This window comes from Melitaea cinxia, chromosome 16 (genome assembly GCF_905220565.1).
Source record: "Melitaea cinxia chromosome 16, ilMelCinx1.1, whole genome shotgun sequence".
Lineage (NCBI taxonomy): Eukaryota > Metazoa > Arthropoda > Insecta > Lepidoptera > Nymphalidae > Melitaea > Melitaea cinxia.
In genome coordinates, this window is record NC_059409.1 from 5,640,438 (window position 1) to 5,660,025 (window position 19,588).

The following is a 19,588-nucleotide window of genomic DNA, read 5'->3' on the forward strand; positions in this document are numbered from 1 at the left end:
TAACAAATAAAACAAAGACACTCATAACATCACTCATTAATATATTTCTAAATAGAATATTTCCATTTAGCAGGCATATCATTATGGTAGAAATTGCACTCGAGTTTGTTTGTGCAAGCCTTGCCGAATCTGCAGGGTTTAGGGTGGTAATAGTGGCAGGCGGGATTCACGCAGTTTGGGTAGAACTTGCACATACTGGGAGGTACCACCGCTGATATCGATTTGTAATTTGCTGCCGGTACCACGTGAGACGCTGGAATTAATAAAAAAATGTTATTTAAATGTTTAACTTACTTTTTTCGTCACTTTATACGCTTGAACATTTCAAGTTACAATTTCACTAAAATTATAGTCGACATTTTCTAGATCAAGATGAAAGCTAGATTTAAAGGTATATCTCTAGAAACACGTCTGTGATTTTAACCGACTTCAAAAAAGGAGGAGGTTACTCAATTAGACCGTATATATATATTTATGTATTTTCGGGGATAACTTCGTCTTTTATGAACCGATTTTCATAATTCTTTGATTTTTATTATAATTATTTTTTTGTTGGAAGAAAACCAGGATCTGGTAATGGAATTCCAGAGAAATCGAGTGAAACCCTCGAAAATCGCAGTGACGATTAGTGCTTATGTTAATTTTTTTTCGTCTACTTACGTTGTATTACTTGCCGATGTGATTAAAGTCGTTTTTTTTTCGTTTGCTAGCAAAACAACCATTCTCAATATATATTTGATATCGACAGGTAATTATAACACGTGAGTACATGTACAAAAAAAAACAGCAACGCAAAACCGTAGTGACCAACGTGATGAATTAAGCTCCGATCCTAAGCCCAGCAGTGAGATGTTACAGGCTGAATCGTAATGTACTATTGACACAACCATCATTCATATCTACGTGTCCTTCAGTCAGTACACTAATTTAATAAAGAAAATATATTAAATACTATTTAATTCCATTTTTTCGAAGTTAAACTTCTTCACGCACGCTTGACTTGGGGTGTAAGCTGGTGAATGCGGGACGAGAGAGTTACGAAAAGTGTGATGGGCGAGGCGAACGAAGGATGTGAGAGAGGACACATTTTCTTTTTCTCTTTCTCTCATAGCCAGTTAGATACGTTTCGTATATCTAATACACAGTGTAAACCTAAAGCTAAAGAAGTTTTACTTCAGTCGTGTGGTCTTTAGCACACTCGTTTTTTTATTTGTTATATGTAAATTAATTATATTTTTATATCCGTGTCACTACAATTAAGGCACAATTACAAAGTTTATCGAGAACTATTTGCCAAAACATAATTAATCATTATTATCATCATCATTACAGCCTATACAGTCCACTGCTTGACATAGGCCTCCACAAGTTCACGCCAAAAATAGCGCGAACTCATGTGTTTTGCCCATAGTCACCACGCTGGGCAGGTGACCGCAGGGCTGAGCTTTGTCGCACCGAAGACGCTGCTGCCCGCCTTCGGCCTGTGTATTTCAAAGCCAGCAGTTGGATGGTTATCCCGCCACTGGTCGGCTTTTTAAGTTCCAAGGTGGTAGCGGAACTGTGTTATCCCTTAGTCGCCTCTTACGACACCCACGGGAAGAGAGGGGGGGTAGCAATATTCTTTAGTACCGTAGCCACACAGTACAAACATAATTAATAAATATTATAAAATATGTTAAATGATTTATGTTATGTAGTAAATAGCAAATTATTATTACCAAGCAGGGGCACCCCAACAGTCGGGGCGAGGGGGGCGAGGGGCGCGAGGGGCGTCGGAGCGGTGAGGGGCGCCAGGGGCGAGTGCGAGTAGGGACAGTTGCGACGTGTACAGGCGGCCGCGAACTTGCAGCGCGGGTGTTGAAAGGCACACGATGATCCGAAGCGGCAAAGCGGGAACGTACGACACCATACCGGCTTACGTTCCGTTTGATTTACTGTAAAAAAAAGGAAAGGTTACATTTACGCTTATTTTAATTAATTTATTTTTTGTGAATTGTAGTATACATAAGTTACACCAGTTCTTGATATTTTTACTCAATTTAAAAAGAAAAAAAAAACTATATTTCAATCCTATAAACGTTAACTTACGACGACGGCGACGATTTGTACGACGCGCAAGTCGCAAGTTCGATTCCCGCTCACGAGAGTCATTTGTATTAGCCATATAGGGGTCGTACATTAATCACGTGACGCTTGAAGACGGGGAGTCCAGAAAAACATCACGAAATATCATAAGGAGGGAGGGGGTTACATTGAGATTTTGTGTGTATAGCGGGTAGGTCTGAGAATTGGCCAACGTCTATTTTTCATACCCCTAAGTTACAAGGCGGGGGGGGGGGGTTTAAAGAGTGGCAAATAACATATAGGGGAAAACAATGTGTATGGGTTCAGTTAGTAATAATATAAGAGTGAAAAGTGCTATACTGAAATTGTAATAAAAATCACTTACACGGAGGTAAATCATCGTATTTATGGGTACTAGCGCTTGTATTCAGCGTCACACTATCACTACTGGCGCTAACAGTTCTCTCTCTTATCCTCTCTTTATCTTTCTCATTCTCTTTCTTGTCAACATCAAATATTATTGGCGAAGCTTTTCTTTTCTTAACTGGAGGTACCTGAAGGTCGTCGACTTTAGATTCTTCATTATTCTCTGTCTTTCTCTTTTCAGCTTGAATTTCTTGTTTGTTAATAATTACTTGAGTCTCACTTTCTTCGCTTGTACTAGATATTCTTTTCTTAGAATCAATTGACGTGGTTTCATTATTATTTTCTGTTATTGCTACATTTTCTTTAGTTTGATTAGTGTCTTTTTGCTTAGGTTTTAATGGTTCTATTAATTTTTTAGTAGAATCATCCTCGTCTAAGAGGCCTTCTGTCATTAATTTCTTAGCTAGAAATGCGTTCGGGTGATAGCCATCCATTGTGACAATGAATTGTGTTCCTTTGTCTTTATCGACTGTAGTGTTATGAACGGTGCTGCAACAATTTATTTATTTATTTCTTTATTTTTACGGTTGACTTAATGAAGATAGTTAGATTGACAACATATTTTAAATATACTAAAACTGAAACATTCAAGAAATCTGTGCCGTTTGCTTAAATTATGCATTTTTAACACAAAAACTAAAACAATAGAAATAATTTTGACACATACAGTGATTTAATTAAAATGTCTATCATCAAAATTAATTCTATTATATTAAATATAAATCATTTAAAATATTATTATTCATATTATAGGATATATAGCAGGTATTTCAAGGAACTTACATGGTCTCTAGAAGGTTATTGTCTTGGCGATTCGTTCTATTTGAATTATATTCAGTATTGTTAATAACTTTTGTTATATTATGAGGATTGTGGACATCCTTCTTTGTGTTTCTGTAACAATAGTTGAAATAGTTTTAAAACTTTTTACTAGATCTTTTAGTAGGACCCAGCCACGCATTACTGTGGCTCAGTAATTATAATTTATTAATATATATATATTCAAATGCATCATCTATAATTTAAAAATAGGAATACGGCGCCATCTACCGGATATATTTGCAACTTAGAAGGAAAACCGCCATCTATTAGGGTTTTACAGAACTAGTCGATAAATACACACTAAAGTCGTATAATAAACATAATTTGCAATAAAAAATATTGAGATCAATAATCGAGATAAAAATTAACATATCTCATAAGTTTCACCAGATTACAGATGCTACAAAATTTGATAAAAATTGGTTCAGTAGTTTCGGAGTTTATCGCTAACATACATCGTGACACAAAATTTATTTTATTTTTGGGATCAGAATTTGATGTTGATCTAGACGTGTTACACCTACATTTGATTTTAACAAACTAACAAATAAATAATTCGTTGTACAATATTGGTATACAATACAGTGTCTTTTGTATTGATACAAAAATGAATTAATTAAACATGTATGGAAGAGCTTCTAAACTCGGACATTTAATAATGTATTTTATATTTTATTTAGCTGATAATGCTTTTATGTGTATGTAAAAGAAAAACGTTACTTTACATAAATCTGAGCTATATATCATTAGCAAGGAAAAAATTGAAAACCAAAAAAAAAACAATACAAAATAAAAGGAACGGAGAAAATTAAAGGATTTTCGGTAATGTCTAATATTACTAACGACAAAATGACATACAATTTATATATCTTTTTACGATTGACTAATACTGTTAGTATATTTTGTACACTTTAGTGCAAATAATAAAAAATGTGTGTGTCAGCTCCAACACGCGACTAGAGCTATATATTATAGCTATATAATAGTCCTTGAACAGCCACAATATTTAAAAAATAACATGTTTTATTAAATTATTGATTATGTTTAAGGCCTTATATTTTTAAAACAATAATAAAAAGTATAATTAATAATAAAATATATTAAATTTACTTGGGTGTTTTATCATCTCCCTCACTGTCCATCTCGCCCAAGCGTATAATGTCTTCCTGGCTGTCTGAGTGCGTGTCCACGGGCACTTGTATGACTATCTTTTGCGTTTCCACCGCGCGTCGCATTGGCAGTACTAACGCACGCTTAACTTTTTGCGTTTCGTGATCTACCTTTGGTGGTATCTGGTGAGAATAGAATTTTTATGTGCTTTTTAATGGATTATTTATAACAAAACAAAGTATGATATAACTAGAGTAATATGATATTAATAATATAATATGATATAAATAAATAATATACGCTGTTATGTTTATAGTTAGTTTTTCAATGCAGACAATTATAAATAGTAAATAGTCAAATTATTAAAATAAAGTAACTTTAAATTATTTAAAATTAATGTACAACCAAGGCCTAATTCTGTAACAAAGAAGGATATATACAAAAAAAAAAAAAAAAAAAATTAATTACGTAAATTTTTAGTTTACTTTTGGGATCGGAATTTGATGTTGATCTAGATGTGTTATACCTACATTTGATTTCAACAAACTAACAAATAAATAATTCGTTGTACAATATTCGTTGTACATTCGTTGTTCGTGTTGTTGTATTGGTATTAGATACAAAGAATGGATGCAAGCGAGAAAAAATTACGTTACTATACATTGTACAAAAATAAAATCAGTCAAAAAGAAGCAGTAATTTGGGGACAACATATATGTTTTAAGTTTGTCAACATGTTTTTAAATATTTTCAGGGCAAACAAGCGTACATTCCACTTGACGCCTGAACACCAGGAGCATCGTAAGCTCCAACCCTAAACCCTCACCCTCACCTCACTTTGACTTCCTCACTCACCATAAGAACACAACATTACTCGACTGTATTATTTAGCTGTGATCTTCTTTAAGGTTGAGGTCCTGCCAAGCCAGTCAAGCAGCTCCGATTTTTTTTTTATGTCACTAGGTCGGCAAACAAGCATACGGCTCACCTGATGGTAAGCGATTACCGTAGCTCATAGACACCTGCAACACCAGAAGCATCACAAGCGTGTTGCCGACCCAATCCCCAATCCCCCAGGAGCTCTGGTCACCTTACTCACCAACAGAGGAACACAATAGTGCTTGAAAACAGTATTATTTTGCTGTGATCTTCTGTAAGGTCGAGGTACTACCCCAGTCAGGCTGCTCCATATTTTGAACAGGAAATTCCTGCTGTGCTCTACCTCAGTTTGAATTTTGAGCTTCCCGGCCTACCCCAATAACCGTCGCAGGTCTAATAGTATAAGTAGATAGTCGTACGAGCGGCGCGTGTCGCACTCACACTGAGCAGGCTCTTGTGCGCGTCGGCCACGGCCCGCAGCAGCAGGCTGGAGGCGGGCACGGCGCCGCGCGGCCGCGGCCGCACGCGCACCACGGACGCGCAGCGGCCCTCTATTGACGACACCCTGCCGGGGACGCTTATTTCGTAAAAATGTTTTTTAGTAATGTCTAATATTACTAACGACAAAACTTATTTTTTTTTTTAATTTACTTAACGACCTTTACTACGCTGTGTGGCTAAGGCTGTAAAGAATATAGCCACTCCCTCTCTTCCCGTGGCTGTCGTAAGAGGCGACTCATCATTACTGCCTATACAGTTCATTGCTGGACATAGGCCTCCACAAGTTTACGCCAAAAATAACGTGAACTCATGTGGGCTAAGATCTAGATTAGGTAAAACCGAATTTCGGGACCGTGGGGGGATGGGGGGGGGAGTGGGTGGGAAACGCTAGCTCTGGTACCACTGTCACACCTCGGAACCCCATGGTTGTGGAGATATCCATGGTTAAAGTTTTGAGGTTAGAAGAAGAATTTCGAAAGTCAGAGGAACGCTTGGCTCCGGCGCTACGGGAAGTGCAGCCCTTGCGTGCGAAAGCACGCTCACTCATGCTCCGTACAAAAAAAACCGAATTATGGGGTTTTTGGGTGTGGAGGGTGGAGGGTGTAGGGGAATCTATACAAGGTAACACTGTCATACCTCAAAACCCCATGGTTATGGAGATATCCATGGTTAAAGTTTTGAGGTTAGAAGAAGAATTTAAAGCTATTATAATACCTTTGAGCTCGTACTGTTTGCATTGTGTGACAAATCGACACTTTTAAACAAAATAACGCGTCAGACATAATATTCTAATAAAATTAGTAACATTGCGTGCTAGAATATAGGTTTAGAAATTCGAAAAATACCCAAAACCGAATAGGAGCACCCCACTGTCCACGTGGTCTTGGTCTGTCCTACCCCTAGAGTGTTTTTTTTGTGCCGCGGAGGCGCGAAGGAAGGGCTGCACTTCCCGTAGCGCCGGAGCCAAGCGTTCCTCTAACTTTCGAAATTCTTCTTCTAACCTCAAAACTTTAACCATGGATATCTCCATAACCATGGGGTTCCGAGGTGTGACAGTGGTACCAGGGGTAGCGTTCCCCACCCTCTTCCCCCCCATCCCCCCACGGTCCCGAAATTCGGTTTTACCTAATCTAAAGCTTTACCCTCATGTGTTTTGCCCATAGTCACCACGCTGGGCAGGCGGGTTGGTGATCGCAGGGCTGGCTTTATCGCACCGAAGACGCTGCTGCCCGTCTTCGGCCAATGTATTTAGAGGCGACTAAAGGATAACAAAGTTCCACTACCACCTTGAAACTTAAAAAGCCGACCGATGGCGGAATAACCATCCAACGGCTGGCTTTGAAATACACAGACCAAAGATGAGCAGCAGCGACTTCGGTGCAACAAGCGAACCTTGCGGTCACCAACCCGCCTGCCCAGCGTGGTGACTATGGGCAACACGAGTTCAGGCCATTTTTGCCGCGAACTTGTGGTGGCCTATGTCCAGCAGTAGACTGCGATAGGTTGAGGTGATGATGATGGTGATAATGACCTTTTCTTTTTTATACAACTAGGTCGACAAACAATCTTACGGTTACGGCCCACCTGATGTCAAGCGGTTACCGTCGCCTATAGACGCTCGCATTGAAAGCGCGTTGCCGAGATTACCCGACCCTTTCTAAGGAGCTCTGGCCACCTTACTCACCACAGGAACACTGCTTGAGAACAGTGTTATTTAGCTGTGATTTTCTGAAAAGTTGAGGTAGCTCCCCCTGACAGGCTGCTCTAGATACTTTCTGCTGTGGCCTACCTCAATTATTAAAAGAAACCTAGCTAAATAATTTAATCATATGCTTCTGCCGTACCAACTGTACGAGATTCTTAAACTAAATAAGACCTCAAACTATAGGAAGATTCCTTATCATGTGTAAAGATAAAAAACTAAAGAAAAAATTGTTCAAACTCAACGATTCTCAATTGGACGAAAATTTTGTTACAAAACACATAAACGCCTAACTATTGAAATGATTGAAACAACAGCTAGCGCAATACATAAGCTGAGCAGTATCAATTATACAAGATACTCAAACTAAAAGGAGGTTTCCTTTCTGGATGTTAACAGTGGTTCTCGAAATATGCTATGACCAATAAAATATCCATTGATATACAGTTTATGTACGAACCTTTTGTAACTACTATTTATAAAAAATAATGAAACACTTTTTTTCTTTACGATAAGTTCAATAAAAAGTTATGAGATCTATACAATTTTGGTAAACACCCATTACGTACTAGTAATACGATTGTTTATCACTATAGTAATAAACTTCTGCCCACTATTTCGTAATATGCTCGTGTTAGGAACGTATTAGGCAGGAACATATTAGGCACGAACAACGACGCATGCTACTACACTTACTAGAACTTAACGCTCATAACTATATTATATTAGTAACGTGTTTATTGACCATTTTATCCGTAGCCATTATATTATATATGGAAAATATTGCTCTTTCTGGTACATTGCGAAAAGAAAAATATATAACAAAATTATCTGTATAAAATTTGTCGATCCTACGGCCTAAAACATTTATTTTTTCACTTATACTCATTCACCTCTAAAAATATTATGACCACATCCCTATTTGTCTTTAAAAAAAAGATATTGAAATGTCATATTCAAAAATATTAGTTATCTGTACTCGCGGAATTTGTATTTTAGTAGTTTTTACGTGTTGAAAATGATAAATTGATATTTGTTTTTAGTGAAATGAATAGTAAATGGAGTTTTACAAATGTCCGTAAGCTAATGTGTTGTAAAAGTGAGTGATAAATGCGGAAAAAACGTGAATTACGATTGACAGGGGTTTGTTTACCAAATAAGACTCTTCCAAAAAAACGGAATATAAATACATACACACTTTTTTTTAATTAGTAGTTATGTATTTTTTTTAACAACCATGGGCTCTTAAGTGCCACCATGCCTTGATAACAAAACGTTGAGGTGTATTATTTTCAACACTGCATGCCTGTTTTGTAGTATTAGTACTATTAATATCATGTGTTATATTTCTACTATCGACGAAATCCGTTTAAGGTTTAATTTTACATCATAAAAGTTATATAGAGTCACACGTCACGTATAAAGTCAAATTTAAAACATAATGCTTTTAAAAACTAAAGTACTTACTTTGAAGTCAGTCTCTTTGAGGTGGACTCTGATTTCTCAGAGGTTTCCTCCGAGACAGAATGTTTCCTTTGTGGTTCACTCTGGTTTCCTAATCGACTCTTTGCAGACTTGACCTGAGGGCGAATTTCCATTTCCTTTTCAGGAGTAAACCTGCAAATTTAATTTATATATTACATAATGACGATTTTACCTATCCATTTTTTTCGACGTGATAACGTCTAATAAATCGATGACCGCCGGCGGCATGCACGAAAAAGGATGACTCATTGCGTTACGCTCATTGTCCCGTTACGCTCAGTGATCACTCGATTGGCCTATACGTTCGAGGAGACGTTTTGTTACGACGTTGTCACGTTAAACTATCGTCTGAAAACCAACTTTACAGACAAACTTTTTATTTTTTTATTGTGTTAGATTTTAAAATGTTTAAAATCTAATGTTTGTTGTCCTTTAATGTTTTATGTATCAACGTTGAGTAAGATTATAAGTTATTAACAATTATAAGACGAATAATAAACGTCACATGAAACTTTTGGACATTTTTAAAGGTTTATTTATTTATTTATTTAACAATTTTTTATACGTACAAGATTATACACAATATTTTGTCATGGTTTATTTTTCTGACTTTAAACTACTTAGCTTGTATTATTTCAAATCTCAGATTGATATAAAAATAAATTAAGAACAAAATTGTCATTAAAATTTATTCACGCTTGGTTTTGTCTCTAAAATAGTTTTGAAGAAATCAACTCATACAACTTTAATTTATTTCTTTGTTTTTTTTTTATTATCTATGTCTAAATTAATAACTAAGCAATAAGCAAGCTCTACTTTAATATGCAAAACGCCAAAAAAAATAAATAATAACGTATCTAATGAATGAAAAAAAACAAAATTAAGCACAGTTAAAAAAAATAAGTGACTTATCCACACTAAATCAACACATGGTATGCTTTGATGTAAAAAAAAAAACCTTACATGCTAATATGTAGTAATAATAGTATTTGCTCGCTAACGAAAGAAAAACCAACTTCAATTACATCGACAACTATAATAAATAATAGTCAAGTAAAAACGCATTATTAGATGTAACTCGAAAAGTACTTCTACTAATCTAAATTAAATTGAAATGGCACCACATGACACGCACCACCTCTTGATTAAAAAAAGTTATCGAAAAAAATACAATCGAATTGAGAACCTCCTTCTTTTTTGGAAGTCGGTAAAAAAGGACATGATATGGCAACATTCTCTTGACCCTTTAATTGTAAAAGTCATTCCTACCAATAATTATCAAAGCACACTAGCAATGCTAAGCGAAACTACTGTAAAAAATCTACCAGTAGTCAGTGCATGCTTCAAACAACTACTGCTAATGATATATTTTGAGATTAGACCAATCTCCTTCTTGTAGTATGTATCCTAATTGAAATTGGCAACATCATCTGATATCTTTGCACTGAAAAATGTCAAACTAAATGAATATAAAATGAATAATTACTTATTGTTATTTTAATATTTCAGTGATGATTCTTAACATTTTTTTTATATATTGAAATACAATGTGATAGAGAAATTCACTCGTCATGTTGTGAAGATTACTACTGTGCCTATATCAAGAAATTGGATATCAGCCATGAACGAAAATTATGCTCAAAATATTTATTGGATTAGCCACAAATATTTTGTAACTGAACAATAATGTCTGATAAAATAAATAAAAAAAAGCAAAATTAGTAAATATCGATAACCTCAAAATTATGCCGATCGTAAACCTTAGGAATTAAAAAGTTTTGTCCTTACTACCTTAAATGAGTTTGTAATTAACAACCTTTCAGGACTCTCTGCTTTTTTTGTTGATAAATTTTCCTTTACTTCTTGACTCGTAACCGTTGGTTCGCGGGTACCCAACCTCTCGCGTATTGACCTTTTGGGTAGATTCAATTCTATCTGGGGAAGGGTTTCTGGTTCTTTGGGTAAATTTGGTTTTTGATGTAACGGTTGTTGGATGGGTGTTAGTGTTTTAGTAGGTTTTAAAGGTGGTGTTACTGGAGGAGGTTGAGATATTTCCTGAAAAATATTATTTTATTTTAATAATTTATTACGAACAATACAAGTTATAGAACAAGAAAACCGGCTAGCTCTCATTCTCTTAAATGTAGGGTCTTTTATTTTGTAACTGACTATATTTACACAACTGTCGATACATCCAACAAAAGCAAACTATTGTATCTAAAAGGTACATGCAATGAAATATTACAAGACACATGTTTATATATGAATATTAAATATTTAAATCAAACTTAGTTGTGCATTCGTGTGCAAAGTGACAGTCAACAAAGTAGAAACCAAGCGGTTTTCATTCGAAAGCAGGTTGTGTAGTATTCATTGTAACATATTACTAACGTGTATAAAGTCATAAACAATCAGCAATTATTTTTGTTCAAATCATAATAAAATAAAAAATTTATAATTTATCTAAAAATTAAAAAAAAAAATAAAGATATAATAGAAATATCTGACATATAAATTGGTATTGGAGAGAGGAAAAGAAAATATATTTGATTAATTTTCTCTTCAACACCATCAAACATTCAATAGATTTGTCAGTAACTGATAAAACAGACACTAAGTATAATGTTAATTATACTTTAGATAATAGAAGTAAATATTTTGCATTTTAATTAAATTACTCATTTAAAAATAAGTGACTAGTTTTATTTAATATAGTTTTAACATACCTGAAAAACATCCTCCGCGAAATCATTCATTAGTTCCTCTGCCTCAGTTCTTATATTCAAAAAGTCTTCATCGTCTGAGATAGAATCCATTTGTTCAACTAATTTCTGTCTTAATCCTTGTATTTTCGCTTCAATCTTATTCATTTCCTTAATATTATCATCTCTAGGATTTGCTACAGCCGGAGTTTCATTTGTTTCATCAGAATTTTTTTGATTATTTTCCAAAGTTGACGTTGTTTCAATTTGTGAAGATATAGTAGCAGGATCAATTATAGGCACTATTGGTCGTTTTAATTCATTAATTACAATCTTTTTTTCTATTTGTTTTGGATCATCTTTGTATGATTCAAGTGATATCCCATGATTCTTTAATATTTGACCAGCAAATACGTCTGTTATAGATGGTTCAGATTCTTTCTCCATATTCATAAGTAAAGGTGGGATATTGGGACGAATCATTTCATGCTTAGTTTTTTTCTTATGTTTACTGGATTTCTTTTCATCTTTCTTTTTAGATTTCTTTTCTTTTTCCTTTTTCTTTGATTTTTTAGAAGACTCGGCCTTCTTTGATTTATCTTTATCTTTTTTATCCTTTCTGTCTTTAGATGTAGATCTTTCTTTCTTTTTCTCAAGATCTTCTAAAATAATAAAAAAAAAACAAGACTTATATAATTTGTATGAATACAAACAGCATCATCATCATCATCATTTCAGCCTATTGCAGTCCACTGCTGGACATAGGCCTCCACGAGTTCGCGCCAAAAATGAAGTGAACTCATGTGTTGAACACAAACAGCATACTGATATAAATTTATGTTTATAATTTTAAATAGAAGCATTAATTATTAAGATTACATTAACAAATTATCAGCTTAAGCACCATTACTATTTCTATTGATAATTGTGTTTGCTCACAAACAACTTCAATTACATCAAAAAGTAATACACTGTAGGTAGAAGGAAAAATTGTCAAGTAAATACGCATTATGTAAGATTACTCATCAGATCTCGATCAAATTTTAATGAGACCACAAAACAAGCATCGGCTTCCGATTAAAACTAGAATCATCAAAAAACTGTACAACAAGTAAAAAGTTATGAAGTATAATATATATGTTGTAACGTAGATCGCTGAAAAAATAGTCAAGCAAATACGCATTATTAGATATAACTCCAAAAGTAAATGTCAGATCTCGATAAGTTTGTATGGATTACATGACAAGCACCACCTTTTGATTAAAAAAAGAATTATTGAAATCAGTCCACCCGGTAAAGTTTTGATGTAACATACGTAAAGAAAAAAATACAGTTGAATTGAGAACCTCTTTTTTGGAAGTCAGTTATAAATGATTAAGAATCAATTATAATAAATTGTAATTAACATTGTTTAAATAGTTCATTACCTAATGGAGGGTCACTAATGTCATATAAATTGTTTCCATTGCTAAAACGAACACAGTAAGTATATATTTTTTATTATTAAACAGTATATGTAATTTGAATTCTTTTTTGAGGTACCTCAACCTTACAGACACAGGTAAATAGCACCGCTCGTAAGTAGTGCTGTGTTCCTGTGGAGGCTTGAGGATAGGATTGGCATTACACTTGCTTCTGGTGCTGCAGGGGTAGTAGGCTACGGTACCCTCTCACCTAACAGTGGGCCATATTCTTTTTGCCAACCCAGTTTTATGATAAAATAAATAAAAATTATATTAAGTATACTCACTTAATGGTGCCGTCACTGTAACTTCTTGAAGTTTTTTAAGCACCTGGTGTAACCAATTCACAAATAGTTCAGTATTGTCACCGAGAAATAATTGTAAGTCATCCTCCATCTGGGCCCTGGTACGTTTATTTGCTACCATCACCATCACGTAGTCAGGTAACTCATCATCTGTAAATAGAATTTCATTTATTTATTTCATTAGTACATTTTCACTTTTTCATATTAAATTAGCATATGAATCCCAAATACTTCAAAAATATACATATATCTAAATAATTATAATATTTATTGTAAACTAGCTAAGAATAATTTTATTAGTTAATGTGAGTTAGTAATTTATTAATGGACACAATTAGGCAGTGCTAAAATAAATGGCTACAGAAAACTGAGTAAGCCTTTAACATCCCACTATCGGACAAATGCTTCTTTTCCTTATACAGCAGCAGGAGGGTTACAGTTTAATTCCACATGATATTTAGTATTATATCATAATATGTAATGTAATGTTACATTATATTATTTGTATTATTTTTTATTGTAGACCTACAGAATATACTTTCTTGCACATACCAAGGTTGGCTGGTAGAAAATGCATTAGCGTTATGTCCACCTTTTATACACACTTGTATTCGTGTATTTATTGTAAAATAAAAATAATAAATAACAATAATAATATTTCATTTTAAAAAAGGTTGTGTAAAATCTTGATGTGCAATCATTTTGTCTGCATGAAATGTTTATTTAATATGTAGTTCTTATACGTGAAGACCTATCATTAGCAAATGTTGTTTAGTATAATTGCTATGTATTGTTATTTGTGTTGTTGGTTTTCAGAAATTTGTTTATATTTATACTAAACAAAAGCTTCAGATTTCCGGTCCAGAGTCTTCTATAAAAATGTTGCAATTTCATCAAAACGTTGCCGTTTCATCCGTAAAAATTTTACCCTCATGTGCCTAAAGAAGTTTAACTTCAATAAAATAAGTCACTAGTTGTTGGATAATTATTCAACCATGAGTGATAAACCAGTAATAAATATTTGTCACTTTTTTGGGGTTATGGCACTTTTTTGAACGACTCAGACTAGAACTGATGTAAATAATATCAATGAATGCTGAAGTTACAAAATTCTAATTTTAGTTTACTTCTGTATTGGTCTTTCTACTAGTAACATAACACTAGTAAGTTTTTATTTGATTTCTTACATTTCTAAAGATACTGCTCTATGGCAGAATGACCAAGTAGCATATAGACGAACCGAGAGTGGAGTAAGGTTCCCTAAAAGTATCCCTTATAGGAGAAAATACAAAAACATAAGAAACTTACCCACATAACAGCCCAGTTCAGTAAGCTTGGCCTTGATTGCAGACTGAAAACAACCACTTTCGATTAATAAAAATACACATCGTAGTAATTTGAGAATGGTCTTTTATTATAGATATCTAATCAATATTAAGCAAAGGTTCTACGATAGTTATGTACTAAATATGCTTTGGGTATTTTGGATTCATTAATTTAAGACTCGACTCAACATTACTTTAGAGTATTATATAAAATATTCTACTATTTACCCGCATCTTTTGACCAATTTCACTGCCGACAACATCCATTTTTGAAGAGTTTTATTGAAACGTTCAAAGCACAGTCACAAATGTTAAATAAATCTAATTGTATAATCTCAAGTACACTTTTTAGGTTTTATTGTCTAAAAATTAATAAATAAAATCAAATGAACTATCTAAGTTTGCACCATTTGATGTAATAAAATGTTTATTTCATCGAGAAAATACCCACATCGGTTATCATGTTAATCGCGATATGTAGCCATTGGCAATTTGGCGTTTAGGTGACAGTGACTTTTAACAAATTGTTTTGTAGTGCTGCCAATTGTTATTTATGGTTTTTTTCCAAAAGATATAGGCTTGTCTATGTGCGATGTAGTTTCACAATAAGATATTTTTATTTACTGGATTTGGGTATTTAGACCATAAAACTTCTATAACACATTATTAAAATAGTGTATGTGTACTTGTGTAAGCACCTAAGAAGTTATACTTCATAGTCTAGCTAACTTCACGTTGCTATCTTCTTCTTCGTTGACTAGCTAACTTCAGGGTATCGCTTTTTTGTGACGGCTTGCGCGCGCATCATAAAAAATATTCTCATAATTTTACACTAACGTGTAAAAGTAGTTTGATTTTTGTCGTAATCATTATTATATTAGTACTAAGTAAAGTTGTAATAGCTTATATTAGTACTACTTTCTCATATCATTAAAAAAAAGAAATAAATTACTGAGCATTTTATTTTATGCTTAGAATTCCCTAATGGGTAACACAAAAATAAAATCGTACTAATCAAAAATAGCACGGTGTCGTCTCCTGTCAAAGATTTTCATTTTAATATTAAACTTTGAATAGATACGGGTTCTAGAACACACTATCGACGGCGCCGCGGTTTCTTAGAATCGAATATAAAATCATCATATCAAAATTTTCGATCTAACGGGTACATTGTTCCCAGTGGCGTAGCTATAAAGGGGCAAAGCGAGACAGGGCCTCGGGGCCCTTGAGCTCAGGGGGTCCCTCGGACTCTTACAAACTATAAATTGAACTAATGAAAACTTCTCCCACATTTGGAATATAAATAAACCAGATTCCATGAACGCGAATTTAATAATGGTAAGTTATCTGAAAAGTTACAGAGAAATTCCCAACAAGTCTCGAACATCTTTGTTTGAAAGTTGGAGGTAACTACCCTGTCCCCAGCGTGTTTCAACAGCACGCATGATGCAAGGCGGAACCCATGAGTAACACTCGACTGAAAATAAAAATAAAAAAACATTTTGAAGAATTATCTTCAGTTTATCAATTTCAAAACAAGATATATATATATATATATATATATATATATATATATATTATATATTTTTTTTAATTTACATTTTTCAATGATGTATTCGACACAATAAGAACACAGTTAAATGCACGTTTTGCAGTCAGTTAAATATTCAATTTTATTATATTATTGTATGACATTTGTGGACTATGAGAAAGCCTTCGAGTCTGTCGAGACCTGGGATTTAGACTAACGGCAGAGATTTCATATCGACTGGCGATATATCGAGGTACTGAGATGTATCTACGATGCGACGACGATGACCTTTCATATCCAAGAACAGAGAACAAGAATAATTTTCCTCTGGCGTGGGGTAAGACAGTGAGATGTAATATCACCGAAACTGCTTACCACTGCGCTGGAGGATGTCTTTAAGACCTTCGATTGGGGGGAACGAGGCGTCAATGTCAACGGCGCATGCATCTCTCACCTTCATTTCGCCGACGATATCGTCACCTTTGCGGAGACGTTGTATAAGCTAGGCCAAATACTGACCGATCTAAACGAGTCCTTTCGACGAGTCTGTCTCGGTATGAACTTGGACAAAACAAAGTATATGTTGTCAACCAAGTCATACTGAGACTGGTATCAGTCGATGGTACCCTTCTCGAAGTTGTTCAGGATTATGTTTACCTAGGCCATACCATCCAAATAGGCCACAACAACTACGAGAAGAAAGCCGACAGGTAGATTTGGTTGGGCTGGACGGCGTTTGGCAGGCTTCGTTGAGTCTCCACTTCGAAGATTCCGCAATGCTTGAAGACAAAAGTCTTCGAGCAATTCATCGTGCCTGTGTTAACATACGGAGCCGAGACGTGAACACTGACGAAGATCTGTTTCATACAAACTATCAACCCCAATTAAACCCCCTTAGCGGTGGAATATCGCAAAATCCGTTCTTAGCGGACGTCTACTAACTATAATCTACCTCCCTGCCAAATTTCATCTTTGTCCATCTTAGATGGATGGACCATCCAGCGGTTTTTGAGTTCTCGTGATGAGTGAGTCAGTGACCTTTCTCTTCTATACATACAATAAAATGGTAGGAAAGTCAAAACTGTACATTGAATATTTTTTTAAAAGAATACTTGGGGTGTGATCTACAATCGATACCGAAGCCAAAAATATAGTTTTTAGAATTTTTGTCTGTTTGTCTGTATGTATATCCGGGATAAACTCAAAAAGTACCGCATGGTTTTACTTCAAATTTGGCACGAATATTATTAAGAAGTCAGGTCAACATATAGGCTACATATTATCATGCTATCACCTACCGGGAACGAGCAGTGAACTTTTATTTCCTCAACAAATTCTGTAACAACGTGTAATCTAACGACGCATATTTGAATGTTGTTGTTATTATGTTAATAACCATGCTATATAAGCTAGCTTCACAATATAAAAATCACGCAATATAAGTAATTAAGCCCATAAACATAATTTAAACGAAAATAACTAGGTAGACAAGACAATTTTAAAGCAGCGCCATCTATGAGATTTTTCTGTAGATTTGAAAAGTAAAGAAGAAACGGGTAAATGAATGTTATTTTAAAAGGTATAATCGTAGGTATTTTTGGTGCTGTATAGCGTTCACGCAGATGACGTCGCGGGCAGCAGCTAGTTTATATATAAAGATTACGATGCATTATTTGGACACCTCTTCACCATCTATAGAGCATACATTTCAAATTTCAATTCTCTTACTTCAAAAACACAGGACTTTCGTTCGTGATGAGTGACCTTTCGCTTATATATATATATATATATATATATATATATGAAATAAATAAATAAATAAATAAATATATATATATATATATTTATATACATTAGAAATCAGAAGTGAAAGAGATTTTTATTTTAATAATTGTGTTTGCTCGCAAACGAAAAAAAAACCGACTTCAATTACATCGACAAGTAATACAACGTAGATCAACGAAAAAATAGTCAAGCAACTACGCGTTATTAAAGATTACTCAAAAAGTAGTTATCAGATCTCGATAAAATTTATATGTGACCACATGATAAACATCAGCTTTCGATTAAATTAAAAATTATCAAAATCGGTACACCCAGTAAAAAGTTATTACGGATTTTCGAGAGTTTCCCTCGATTCCTCTGGGATCCCATCATCAGATCCTAGTTTCCTTATCACGGTACCAAACTAGGGATATCCCCTTTCCAACAAAAAAAGAATTATCAAAATCGGTATATCCAGTAGAAAGTTATGCGGTATAATACAACGTAGGTCGACGAAAAAAGCGTCAAGTAAAAACACATTATTAGATATAACTCGAAAAGTAATTGTTAGATCTCAAATAAATTTAAATGGGACCAATTGGCACACACCAACTTTCGATTAAAACAAAATTTGTCGAAATCGGTCCACACGGGCAAAAGTTCTGATGTAACATACATAAAAAAAAAAAAAAAAAAAAAAAAAAAAAAAAATACAGTCGAATTGAGAACCTCCTCCTTTTTTGGAAGTCGGTTAAAAAGAATAATACACGGAGTATCTTTACAAGATTGATTTATTTAAATCAGTTAAATGTTAATTAACAGAAGTACAAGAACGCGTCCTATTTGTGTGTTTGGTAATATTCTGGAATAAGTGACCGTGTACTTAAAGTGAGCTTTGGTAGATCCATCATCAGAGGACAGACGACCTTAATCGAATAGTGGAGTAGTCGCTAGTATCTCACGGCACAAGATCGTAAATGTTCGAAATCCAATGAGTTTTTATATTTCTTGACTTGCAGGAACACAGTTTAAAAACATATTAGTTTTTGCCTCGCTCTGAATGTATTTACGACTTGTATCAACGGTCCTTGGTACAATGTGTGGGTTCAATGGTGCATCATAAAAAAAAAAAAAATCTATAACATTTTAATGAATAAAATACAGTTTCGCTGCGAGTGATAAAAAATACCCTCATAATAATTCATATTCATTTATTACATTAACAATCTCCATAACTTTACATTAATAACTAATAGCGAAAAACAAAATAAATAAAATGACCTAAATAACCATAAAAATTAAGCGTGTCGCATTTCACTATCCTTAAAAATTAATATGGCATTGTGGTACATAAATTTGTCGTGAAAATATTAATATTTATATACTAAACTTCACTCATAATCTTACGTTGATATGTCCAAAATACTGACACTTACTCAGAAATATACATTTAATATTCATGGACAAATAAAATGATTATTCTAATGATATATTTCTTGTCATGGTATT

At 34.1% G+C, this 19,588-nt stretch overlaps 1 protein-coding gene across 1 annotated transcript; it reads right to left on the bottom strand.

Moving 5' to 3' along the window:
- Positions 1 to 20: 20 nt before the first annotated feature.
- LOC123660870 (zinc finger CCCH domain-containing protein 14) lies at positions 21 to 15,304 on the bottom strand. The gene is made up of 12 exons (XM_045595896.1): positions 15,013 to 15,304; positions 14,768 to 14,810; positions 13,442 to 13,609; positions 11,716 to 12,353; positions 10,806 to 11,044; positions 8,972 to 9,121; positions 5,743 to 5,866; positions 4,423 to 4,604; positions 3,274 to 3,384; positions 2,450 to 2,979; positions 1,719 to 1,934; positions 21 to 253 (listed from the first exon to the last, which is right to left on the bottom strand). The coding sequence occupies exons 1-12, from the start codon at positions 15,049 to 15,051 to the stop codon at positions 48 to 50; spliced, it is 2,646 nt and encodes an 881-aa protein (XP_045451852.1). The 5' UTR covers positions 15,052 to 15,304; the 3' UTR covers positions 21 to 47.
- Positions 15,305 to 19,588: the final 4,284 nt, after the last annotated feature.

What these genes read in the sequence shown, in the direction of transcription:
- LOC123660870 (XM_045595896.1), bottom strand. Translation starts at nt 15,051, where the DNA reads ATGGATGTTGTCGGCAGTGAAATTGGTCAAAAGATGCGG. An exon ending in AAATTGGTCAAAAGATGCGG is followed by an intron (nt 14,811 to 15,012) that starts GTAAATAGTAGA and finishes GGTTGTTTTCAG; the next exon opens with TCTGCAATCAAGGCCAAGCT. An exon ending in CGCACAAGAGCCTGCTCAGT is followed by an intron (nt 4,605 to 5,742) that starts GTGAGTGCGACA and finishes TATTCTCACCAG; the next exon opens with ATACCACCAAAGGTAGATCA.